The 12,039-nt window shown below is 44.2% G+C and overlaps 2 protein-coding genes across 3 annotated transcripts in view; one reads left to right on the top strand and one right to left on the bottom strand.

The window, feature by feature from the left end:
* Positions 1-6,643, bottom strand: part of LOC149350744 (uncharacterized) — a 42,716-nt gene extending 36,073 nt beyond the window's left edge. The window contains exon 1 of the mRNA XM_089579870.1: positions 6,031-6,643. Within this exon, the coding sequence (XP_089435996.1) occupies positions 6,031-6,504 (474 nt within the window). The 5' untranslated portion in view covers positions 6,505-6,643. The remainder of the gene's footprint in view (positions 1-6,030) is intronic.
* A 168-nt stretch (positions 6,644-6,811) lies between these two features.
* Cyt-b5 (Cytochrome b5) lies at positions 6,812-11,540 on the top strand. 2 transcript variants are annotated; one of them, XM_089579874.1, is made up of 6 exons: positions 6,812-7,150; positions 8,267-8,303; positions 8,417-8,534; positions 9,080-9,162; positions 9,241-9,278; positions 11,253-11,424. In XM_089579874.1, coding segments are annotated over exons 1-5 (357 nt in total). In that variant the 5' UTR covers positions 6,812-7,033; the 3' UTR covers positions 9,243-9,278; positions 11,253-11,424. The 2 variants fall into 2 exon arrangements, with proteins under 2 accessions (XP_089436000.1, XP_089435999.1); XM_089579873.1 differs by having other exon boundaries at positions 6,863-7,150; positions 8,417-8,508; positions 9,133-9,162; positions 11,253-11,540.
* The last annotated feature ends 499 nt before the right edge of the window (positions 11,541-12,039 follow it).

Below are 12,039 nucleotides of genomic sequence, written 5' to 3'. Positions count from 1 at the left end.
AGAAACGCCGTGTTGAAATGCCTTCTTGCCCTCGTCGGGATCATCTTGCGATGTATGTGCAACTTCATGAAAACTGTGCAGCCATATGTTTTCTCTATTCCGTAATTAGTGCAGTGTTGTTGCAGGTACCCCTGATTTTTGTTTGTGAATAAAATTTTTCTATTTAAATGCCAATAGCCTTGAGTTACTCTTGCATTTCGCCCACACCGGTATCGAACTTGCGGCTTTCGGGAAAGCAGCCGCGGGCTGTAGCCACTGAGACAGCTAGCGGCGGGTTTTATTTGCACCAGTATTGCTGTAATAAAACTTAAAAGTAATTTTGCTCGAAATGCATGACACAACAGCCAGTCGCGAAAAACTGGTTCGGCGGATAATCCGAATCTATTGAAGTAGCAAGGTTAGGTTCATCTCACGAAATGCAGAATCGAAGCATGCATTTCGTCATTGCCCGTACAAAACAGCCGCTTGTGACACTGCTCAGAATACCGCTCTTAAGTTCGCAAACGCGCTAAGCACACACATGTTATGAAATACCTCCGGGCAAGAGCCGGAAACAAAAAACAGCAGTCGCGCAGCGATGATTCGAATGCGAGTGCTCGCGCTAGCACGCTGCATGCTAGCAGACAACTCTCGCTCTCCCAGCTCAACCCGAGATTGCAGCGCCGCGGTGGCGGGGACGGCGACAAGCCGCCTGCTCCCTACGGGCGCTGCGAGGAGTTATGGAACTAAAAAAGTATCTATAAACGTTGGCCCTGTCAGCCTGAGTGGCGTAACTAGTGCAAAGCGTAGCGGTTCAGAGTTCTTTGGACAGGCACCAGCACCAGCTTGGCCCTGGCCACTGCTTCCGTCACTCGATCAAGATCAGAGGAGAGACTCCACTTTTGCCGCAAAAAAAACCACCATACCAGAAGCATGTCAGTGACCACGAGATTGTTTACTTGTGAGCACCGCATGCATTCCATGAAGCCGTTTACGCACAGTTGCAGCACAAACCACACACTCAAAAAGAGAGTGGCAAAAGAACGGGAGCCAATGTGCAGCTGGGACTGCGCACCGCTCTGTCCGTGCTCGCTTCTTTGGTGTCCTTCTCTGGAACATCTGGACCTTGTAATGCGGCTACTGCTGAACTGACACATTTCATGCCCCTCACCAAACCTGAGCTAACCACACTGCTCCTACAGTTTACAGAGTTTGTTTCCCTACAAACCCATTCGAACAGTGTCGGGTGGGAAGAAGACAAGGGGCAGGAGGGGGGCTGCACAACCAGCCCTAACCAAACAGCTAAAGAAAGCACTGAGTTAGCAGCATTCAGATATTGGCTGCTTTATGACCCTCTGCTCAAGGGCCCACCAACTTGACTACTGGAGATCCCGGTTTGCAGAGGTGAGTAAAGTAATTCCTCCAAAAGCCCGACTGCACTACTTAATCCATTAATATTCTTGTTTGTCTAAGTGTAACTCTCATCAATAGCCAATTAGTTGTGGCGTCGACATTAAAGACTACTGACCTCTTTCAGTTAAAACTGAATATCGATAATACAGTGTACGTTTATTGGTTGTTTTCAGTTTACACCTTAAGAGTCCTAGTTATTACATATAATCTACATGTGACACAATGTGACTTCATTTTCTCGTAAATTGAAAGAGCAGATGGCTCCATATCAAAGCACTACAGGATGAGTGAGCCTGATGTCTCAATAAATGTTTGTTGATGCGCTGCCAGCTTGTGTAATATGGTAAGCTGTCATGCATGTAACATGATTGCGCAACATCCCATGGTAGCCCATTTTACCGCTTGGTTAGCATGCATATGTCATATGTATCAGGTGCATGTTAATCAAAACCAACTCGCACACAGTCTTACTGGGCGAATTCCTGTTCCTTGGCATCAGAATTTCTAGTACATTCTCCAAGTTTTAGAACCGTATTTTGGTGGAGGAATGTGGCAACTATCAACATGACGACAGCCATCGTGCAATACAAGCACCTCCAAGGACTGGTGTTATATACACCGATTCCTGTGTACAGGTGCCCAAGAAGTAAAACTGGGAGCACGTGAGCGGTGAATAAATTGCTTCCCAGCATGCTCCAACAGTAGAAGTATATGCAGAGAGCAAGGGTCCCGAGGACCCACCCTGCAGTTTTGATGCTTGCCTTAATGCTGGCCTGGGCGAAGCTGCACTAGTTCCATCAGTATTTATTCGTCAGGGGCGCTTTTAATGCTTCATGCAAGGATTTATCCCTGGCACGCGTCATGTCAGAAAAGTTGGCCTTTAGCAGCCCGCGCTTACTGCTTTGTCAAGAATGTGACCACTTTTAGTGTGTGTGCTTGTGTGCCTACCATGGTTCGTGCTTCTTTGCTTTGCGATAATTCTTTAACCACTGAACCATCGCATCATGCCCTTATCGTCATTGTTGAACCATGGTAAAAAGCTGGACATCTCCAGAGAGGAAATATAGCACACGGCCACATACATATGTATATCAGCGGAAATTGGCGAAATTCCCAGTCTAAGAAAGATGCTGTCCAGAGTGCCACTGAACATTATACTCTGTTCCACAACTAATTCGCTGTGTAGTGGAAGTTATGAGCATGAGGTGACGGCTTCTATACTTGTCAGGTTGGCTCGCGTGCGTGAGAACGCCACACGTGGGGAAGCCGTCGCCACGTGCTCATAGCTACCACTACACTGTGAATTACTTGTGAGATGGAGTATAGGCACAAAATAGTTCAGCTCTACATGAAAGGTGTGCTACAACAAGAAATATGTTCGTGAACTGAGAAATCACTGAGCAGAGTAAATAAGATAACACAAGCCTACAGGGATGTAGACAGCTGCCTCACCGACGCCTCACTCACAATGCAGACACTGAACTTATTCCGAAACTGACCTCCTCATCGTTGCAGCAGCTGTTGCCGATCGGTTCCACAGCATGAAGGAAATTAAGGATGCCTTTGGTTTAAACATCAGCTTAGCCACTATCATGAATTGTCTGCAAGAAGCGGGCCTGAACGGATGCATGGTGGTGCAAAAACCACATCTTACAGCAAGACAGAAGCAACAGCACCTGGACTTTGCTTGAGCCCATGAGCAGTGAACTATCGATGACTGGCGTCAAGTTCTTTTCACTGATGAGTTTGCATCCCCCCAAAGATGGGACCAGGAGTGATATGTTTGGCATCTGTTCCAACTGCAGGCATTTGCGAACAAAATTGAATTACGGAAAGTGTCGGGCAATATTATGCCATTTTAACACGCAAGTAGCCATGTGCTAGTAAAAGTAGACAGAGTATAATCATTTCGATCTTTTGGCTCATTCTCCTGAAATTTATTTTTAGATATACAACCTGCAATGTGCTCATATTTCTTCCTTGTGCTCCATGAATCTAAATTATGAGTTCAATACTTCTGAACCATATTTTACATGGCAGCCAATCCCTGCCAACTGTTTGGTTTGCTCACAAGATACCTGCCTGACTTCACATCACAAGCCCTCATCAGTTGTCGTTGTTCAGTCAACGTGTCGAGTGCACTCAGTGAAGAAGGCCTTGGCTCCCTCGTGCCAAGGTTGCCATCATCCTTTAACACTGCCAGCTACTGTGATGTGCTTGAACGTTTTGGATTCGCCATTCAAAGACGATTTTTTTTTTTTTAATTTTTGCAGCAAGATTACAGTCCTATCCAAGCATCAAGAGTCATAACACCTTAGCAGGAGGCACTAGCAGTGCAAGTTTCAGACTGGATACCCAAGGGCATAGACTTAAATGTCATAGAGAATGTTTGGTGAACCATGAAGTCAAATTTAGCAAGTATGAACATAAACATGAGTGCTGATAACCTTCAGGAGGCAATTAAAAACGAGTGGGACAACCTTTGCCAAAGACTTGAATATGTGGATGTCTAGTATCTGTCTGCCTCGGCACACGGCAGATGTTAACAGCTACAGTATAAGCTTCACCCCCCCCCACTATCTTTATTTTTACTTTGAAAGGGGATATAGCAATCAGTATTTTTGGAAAGCTTACTGTCCTGTAAGCCATTTCATCCTTCCATGTTTCCCAAATACAACCATTAATCGGAGACTATTCGAGCAAAAACGCTTAACTTTTTTCTTTTAATAATTTCATTCAACTTTTTTCCACCAATGTAAATAAAGGCGATTTGTCTTAAAGTCTCCTTAAATTCCAATCATTAGTGGCATGCACTTCTCATTTGCTCAATCTTGTTAAGCATCCATTTGAATGAACAAGCCAATGCACCCAATAAACATCCTATTCTTTTCTTTTCATTCGTTCCAGTATGCTAAGGAAACTTCTATGCCCTTTTGCCAAAAAAGTCCAAGTGCTTTTATAAAATGCTGACGTGCAATGAAATTGCCGCCAAGCAAAGTGCAAACCACTGAGTGGCACTATTCTAGATGAAGCAGAAAGCGCGGGCCACAAAAGATCAATTCGTTCAGCATGATGCACACCAACAATAAATCCCTGCATAATGCATTAAAAGTGCCCTTGATGAGCACTGATGGAAGCTGCATGGCTCCATTCGGGCTTGCGATAAGGCAAGCATCAAAACTGCAGGATGTGTTCGCCAAACAATCGGTGTCTGCATGTGTTCTGCTAAAGTGCACCGTAAAGAAATTTGTTCACCGCTCGCATGCTTCATTTTCCATTTGGGGCACGCGTATAGGGACTGCCACTGCGTGTGTACAAGTGCTAAAATAGTTTGCAATAAACTCATCTTTTCTCCCAGTTTCGAGTTTTGGATCTCGGCCCGCACTGTAAAACAATTATTCCCGAGGATACCATTGTTTCAGCATGACACTACCCAGTGAATAAAAATGCACCTTGGCACACTTGAGTGAACAACAAGGGCCATCATTCCAGCCTTGAAAGTGATTCAATACTGCTTCCAAGCATGCGTATGGTTACAAATGCAACTGCAGCAATGTTCTTGTTGTGAGCCAGTGCCAGTGTTGGCAGCTGCTTAACAGATCTGAGAGCCATGGAAGGCCACACATACAACTAAATGTAACCAGAAATTTTCCTACCTCTCTGTGGTATGTATATGCAAAATAGCACAAACATACACAGCACAGTGAGAGGTACCTTTCAGTTACTCAAACAAACTACATGCACAAACAGGTTCACACCTTATTTATCAATTGTAAAGCTGAAGAAAATGACAAGCTATGCAGCAATGGGTGATGGTTACTGGAGAGGCAACACAGCTTGTTTATGTCAAACTACTCTGTACAAACGCCAGTTCATCACACACATGATCACACATAACACAACCACACAAACACTAAACCAGCCCCACCTTCAGAGAACAAACATGTCGGGACTGCAACAAATGGGCAGTGCCATTTCAAGATTTACATAAACTGGCAAGGTGTATATTGTACGGTCAACAACAGATCTGATGACAGCCCGGAGGTGACTAATCTAAAACTCGGCATTCCTTTTCCTTTCAATGATAGAGCTCTGAAAAGTACAACCAACCATGCAGTGATGCTGCAGCACGGAGCGCCGGCTGCGTGCTGCAACAGTCCCCACACAGCTTATAAACATGCAAAACTTGACATCACCAGGTCACGCTACGCGCACGCTTTTACACATTCGACAAGGCCGCCAAAAGCAAATTAGGCTGCACATCACTATGCATGACTGCCGTGTGTAAGCACTCCATCCGATTCCAGCACTGTTGACAGCGGTTGCTGTGGGCTCGGTCTCGCCTGATAGCATAGCACACCTACTCAGCGCTGGATAGTAAAAACTCGCGCGTGCTAATCGAAACTGGAACCCATCGGCGACAAGTTTCACACCGCTACCGTAACGAGCACTCGCCGGCAGCAAACCGACCTCCACCAAAGAAAGGCAACGATGCCGCATGCGTAATTAAACTACGAGCACACAAAGCAGTTGGAATAATGATATATATATAAAAACTTGCGAAACAGGCGCACCAAAGAGCCGTGCCAATCAGGCGAAGAGAAAACCTTCGGAAACCCGCAAAGCGTCCGCACCCACCTGAGCTGCCCAAAGGCTCTCCAGCTTTTCGCGGAACTTGACGAACTCTGAGCGCTCGTCAAAGCTGAACGAAGGATGATGCGTCGCCATGGTGAACAGAAGTAGCATCTCTTCTAGCGTCTTTGTATCATACGTCTCTTGTTTGGTGCACTTCATCTCTTCGGAGAGGGCTTGGAAGATGGCATGCGAGCAACTGCGGTTGCAGAGGTGCAGCAAGGCCAACGAAGTGATCAGCTTACTTCTTGTTACAGCGTCTCGAACACTGGTGCATTTAGACAGCTCGCTAAAGTTATTTGCGCGCAGTTCCGCTTCTCGAAAGTACGCGTAATCTTTGCTGGCTAAATCTTCTACGCAAGTACCCAAAAATCGTAGCTCCAAGGGTAAGCACAAATTGAGCAAACCGCACATGGTATCTATCCTTACCGCACCATTTAACTGTTTAAACCATGAATATATTTCTTCTTTGCACACCATGGCGCATCACTGATCGGCAAGAGAAGATTTCTTCGGCAAATAACTAGAAAACCTCAAGCCGACGAAAACCACTTCCACGCCATTACTCATCTGTCTGACAGCAGGCCAAGAAGGCTTTTTCATCCGGGCAAGGAAGCACTAGACGAAGCAGCCAATCATAGGCCATCCTGGTTCTACCCCAAGACCCAGTTCACCATTGTGAGGTAAAGAAGGCAGATAAAGTCATAATTGCGCGTTGAAAAATGACACTGATTGTTTTAAGACTGCAGCATAACCCTATGATTGTTTAAATACATAACAGAGTTGAAAAACGGTTGTAGTCGGTGTGCATGTCGGTATGACATCTTATTTAGCAGCTGGCCCCACGAGAGAGCGCAGCAATCGAGACGTGTGTCGTGTGAGGCGGAGCTGACGGGCGATAGCAGGATAACAGGCAGGGAGGACTTCAGCAACTAGCGAAGGCGAGGCAGTAGCGCAGTAGCTTACCTGTTTTATATCGCGATCAGCACTTTGAACTTTTAGCGCAGCCATGGCCACGCCGACGAAAACGTACACGCTAGCTGAAATCGAGAAACACAATGAAAAGACTTCAGCGTGGTTACTAATTCACAACGCAGTCTACGACGTGACGAAATTCATGGAAGAGGTACGTGATCTCCGATTATTTCGACCTTGAGGCGTAGAAGGAAAGTGACCGTTCCTGCCTAGCACTCTTTAGTTTGCATGGGGAGCAGTGTTCATTGTGTCTCTGTATTAATTTGGCACTATTCGTCTCACTTCACAAGGCATTGCAATGAGTAGCCGATTTATAGCCTCGCTATTCGACACGGAATAGCTCATTGAAATATTTCCAGAATAGCTCGTTGAAATGTTTCCAGAATGTTCTGTGCAGCATACTGTACGCTCAGGTCCTTCGTTGCCAGCTGTCAGATGTAGCACAGTCAGCACAGGTGCGCGATCGTCATGGTTTGTCACTCGTTGTTTTGTGCTCTTTGTTAGTCGACCATCCGGCCTTGGGTGTATGGCAGTGCAGCACTACTAATGCGAACTAATAGTGAGCAGTCACCTGCACATAAGTGTAGGGTGCCTTAGTTTCGCTTTTTTTTTTTTTGTTGATTTTCCCTTTTATTGCCTGCATCGATACTAAAACCAAGCGTTGGCTTGAATGTGTTGACCGTGGACGGCTCCTTGCCGGCGGGAAGGCTTTCAACTTGAAGGTTTTCCTTGAGGATAACGGTTCAAAGCTTCGTGCTAATATAGCCTTCAGAGGCCTTGACGAGAAAGGCGTAAAGTCGCCGTAAAGTCCTGCACAGGGAAATACACGGTAAAAATGTGGAACCCCTAAGGAACTGTTCCGTGTCGAAGAAGGCTACGCAGCCCCTCTTCAGCGGCATAACTTATCGGGGTGGTGACCTTATCCGAATGCAAGATTCACGGCAAAAAAATTGCTTATTCTCGCTTGCCATTTCAAGTACGCGTAGGTTTATTTTGCATTAGCTTCCCATTTTGTGTCCCACGTATGCTCAGTATGAAAAAAATTAAATAAAAAAAACTCGAGAATAGAAATTTGCTACTGGCTGGCGTGTTTGTACGCACGTGTACCGAACTTTGCCCCGCAACTTATCTTGAAATGAGGGCAAGGACTAGTAAGGCCCATTGTTCGTTTACAACACCATTGAAGTTGTAGGCCGGGCCACTGAATTGCTGTTTCGATGCAACAAAGAATGCAATCAGCACTTATTGTAGCATTTTGTTATTCCAGCACCCAGGTGGCGAAGAGGTTCTCCTGGAGCAGGCTGGTAAAGAGGTCCTTCTGTAACTTTGTCCTCATATATCTGGGGGACTGCCATCACTTAATTTTCACGGGCTGAGTAGAAAAAAAAAGTGCTATCCACTGCTTCTTCTTCTGCAGGAAAGCATGCCACTGAAGCATTCGAAGATGTTGGACATTCCACAGATGCCAGAGAGTTAATGAAACAGTACAAGATCGGTGATCTGTGTGAGGTACTTATTTTCTATTCACTGATGTACAGAGAATTCCGTTTTTATGTGCGGGAATTTAAAAAATTCCTGTGCGCAAACTACTGGCCTAATCGAGAGCAAACTTCGCTCACGGGGTAGCATATTATGGTCTACGTTATTTGAGATGTAATTAAACGTCGGTACTTGCCTGCATTTCCTGAAATTAAGAAGAAACTGCTGTCAACTGCGAGTAAAGCTGTCGCAGACGAGAGCTATACGCGAGCCGAGCAGCTGGTTTGACAGGGCGCGCCATCTACCGGAAGGAGAGATTCGACGAGCAGACGAGCCGGGACGTCGTTTGTCTCGCCTTCCGGCAGATGGCGCGCCCTGTCAAACCAGCAGCTCGGCTCTCGTCTGCGACAGCTTTACTCGCAGTTGACAGCAGTTTCTTCTTAATTTCAGGAAATGCAGGCAAGTACCGACGTTTAATTACATCTCAAATAACGTAGACCATAATATGCTACCCCGTGAGCGAAGTTTGCTCTCGATTAGGCCAGTAGTTTGCTCACAGGAATTTTTTAAATTCCCGCACATAAAAACGGAATTCTCTGTATGTTGCCTTCTGTTTGTATTGGAATTCTTACTTTGGTATGTATTTTCCCTTAGGAGGACCAGAAGAAAATTGGTCAAGTTGCTGTAAGTTTGTTTCTTGAAAGTATCAGTAATAGTTTTCAATTTTGTAATGTTACTGTAATGTGCCTTTTCCTTTTGCAGAAGAAAACTCAGTGGGCGGCTACAACCTCCAATGAAAGGTATGAATTATCCACTGGAAAAGTGCTTTTCTACTCGTAGATTATGATACAAACATTTTACATTGGCACTTCAGGAACTGGACTTGTGCAGAAGTGAAATCTGTCTTTAAATATTGGGCCTAACCTTTATCTTCTAAATCTTTTTGCCAGCGTTGATTTACAGTGTTTCACTCATTCTGTTTATTTGCATAGCCTGTTTAGGTTTGTTTAAAATGGACAGAGACATTTTATTGACTTTGTACAGTCAACTGCAACAGGGTGTTCAGTTGTGGGAGGTTTTGTAATTTGTTACGTATGCATTTTTAATAGCATGCCTGTATTCTGAAAGTCTTCGAATATTTCTGGTAAAGGCAGGGCCATTTGTAACATCCAAAACTGCAGTTGGTTCCAGTTGGTTGCTGTTGTACACCAGTTGTGTTTTGCATTGCCGGTGGATGCTTTTTTTCGTGTTCGTTTCAAGCTTGCTAATTGCCTCAGAAATGATTAAAGCATTAATGTAAAATTTATGGATAAGTTTGAGGGCACGCTTTGCACAAATATTTGAAACTAAGACGTGTAGTCTTTGGAGCTGCAAGGCTAATGACCTTGCTCATAGCTGCTGTTTCAGCTTTTTGTCCGGTTGTGTAAGTTGCATTATAATGCTGCCCTTGCCAGTTTCTCTGGGGCCAGTTGAGCACCACTGAATGCAACTATAGCCCATTGAGGCAGCAAATAAATCTGCTTTTAATAAATATTATTTAATATATAAAGCATCATCATGAGACCTCTTGGAATTCAATTATAAAAAAAAGTTGTGTAAGATTTTTAGATTTTAGCACATTTTTATTGCATCCACATTTGTGGACGTTGTGCCTTGTATACAAGAATTTTATAGGGAGTGTGTCCACGAATCTGGACTTAGCACCTGATAATGAGTAGAGCCTAAGGCTGTGGAGCATGATTTGGACTTTCTTTATAAATATACATGAAAAACCAGGGGTTTTTCGATGTTTAATTTTGTTGGTTAGTTCATGTATTCTGCTACTATATTGCTAATACTGAACTGCTTTGAAATATACAAGTGCTGAATAAGCATGTTTCAGTTCATGTGCTAGACTTGAGAAGCAGCATGCCATCTGCTGAAAGCAGCAGAGGTTTATCAAACAGTGCAAACTTTGAGGACCATAAAGGATCCTGGACTCTTGATTTGGGCACCACTATGCTGCGTGTACAAATGACTTCATTTTTTATTATTAGCTTGCTTTTTGTGGCCCAGTTTCCTATACCGAGGGCTGTGCTGTTTCCAACAGCTGTGTAGCATCCTGCATGGTCAACAGGAAACGGGGTGCATTTGCAGATGTGTGCAGTCTGTGCAGACAAATGTCACTCAACTTTGTTCTCTTGTTCCATGCACTGAATTGAATATGTACTGCTAATTAGTATAGATATTGCATATCAGTGGCTAGCTTGGGTTTGAGTGCTTCTAGTGTTTGGTTGGTGAGCACGGGTTAGCGAGTTCGCTGAAGGCAGAATGCAGAAACACCTTTACTGCAGTTTCAATGCTTAATCGACCAAGGTAACTAAAACTGAGTTTGCTACGACGGTTTGTCTCACAGCCTAAAGTGTTTTTCTGGCTTGTATAAAAATTAACCTGTCGAATCATTTTTGGCCTGAACATGCATAGGTTCTCAGTGTGGACATTTTTGCATGTGTTTGTGTGTGCCAAGTAGTATCGTACCTTTTGCTAATATATGCTTTTCATTTGTAAACGAAACTCTTTTGGCTGCACACAACCTTTGCACTCTCAAAGTGTCTAATTTTTGGATAGATAGTCATCGAAAACAGCTTTTTTGTTTTGTACAAGCGCCATATCTGGGCAGTGCACTCCTTTTTTTTTACTTTAATGGTTCGTCATCAGAAACGCCTCTTCAAAAAGAGTGTGCAGCAAAATGTGCTCAGGAATTTTGGCGCTCTTCCTTTGTGGGTTTTATGCAGCTCCTGGATGAGCTGGCTGATCCCCGTGGGTGTGGCAGCTGCAGCTTCAATTTTGTATCGACTCTTCCTGTCCTATGGCGCTCACCAGTGAAGCCTGCAGGTGGCATTTGGGACAACTTGCAACAGACCAGGTGGCCGGGAGCCAACAAAAACAAAAGCTTATTGTCAGTGGCATTTGCTTTCTTCATTATTGGGGCCAGCATGTAATCAAGATATCATGTTAACTTTTTTGGTACTGTACAATTTATTGTTGTAAGCCTTGGTGAAAAATATACACCTTTGCAAGCATCTGCTTCATGCTCAGTTACTTGCTAGAGGATTTGAAAAGCTGAATTTTAATTATGATTTATTGAGCTAATAGCAACCCTGAGGCAGGCATGAGGTAGCCGAGTGATTAGAGAAATGCTTAACAATGGCGATGTGCATATGATTACAGCAAATGTTTGCATAAACAGTACAATGTATTTTTGTTTGCTTCATGAGCAAAAAGCATCATCTCATGCTTTTTCTAAGCCTTGCTCCTGCTTTTTTTCGAAAACAGCAAAGTTAGCCAAAACAATAGAATGCACAGTAGGGGTACTGTGGCATGTCTGTCTGTGTGGTAAACTTAAAACGAATTTTACAGCTCTCTCTGTATGTGGGAGGTTTTCCTGGATTTGACGTAGCAGTAGTCTGTTACACAAAAAAAAATTAGCAGACGGTTTAGCATGGCTAAGCGTGGAATATCATGCAGTAGCACTAGATACAATGGGCACTTCAGGTTCTTACATGCTACAGGCATTTTACC

The sequence above is a fragment of the Amblyomma mixtum genome, chromosome 3 (assembly GCF_055824585.1).
Source record: "Amblyomma mixtum isolate Tamu chromosome 3, ASM5582458v1, whole genome shotgun sequence".
Classification (NCBI taxonomy): domain Eukaryota; kingdom Metazoa; phylum Arthropoda; class Arachnida; order Ixodida; family Ixodidae; genus Amblyomma; species Amblyomma mixtum.
The sequence above is the reverse complement of the archived record's forward strand: the minus strand, read 5'-3'. Positions and strand labels throughout refer to the sequence as shown.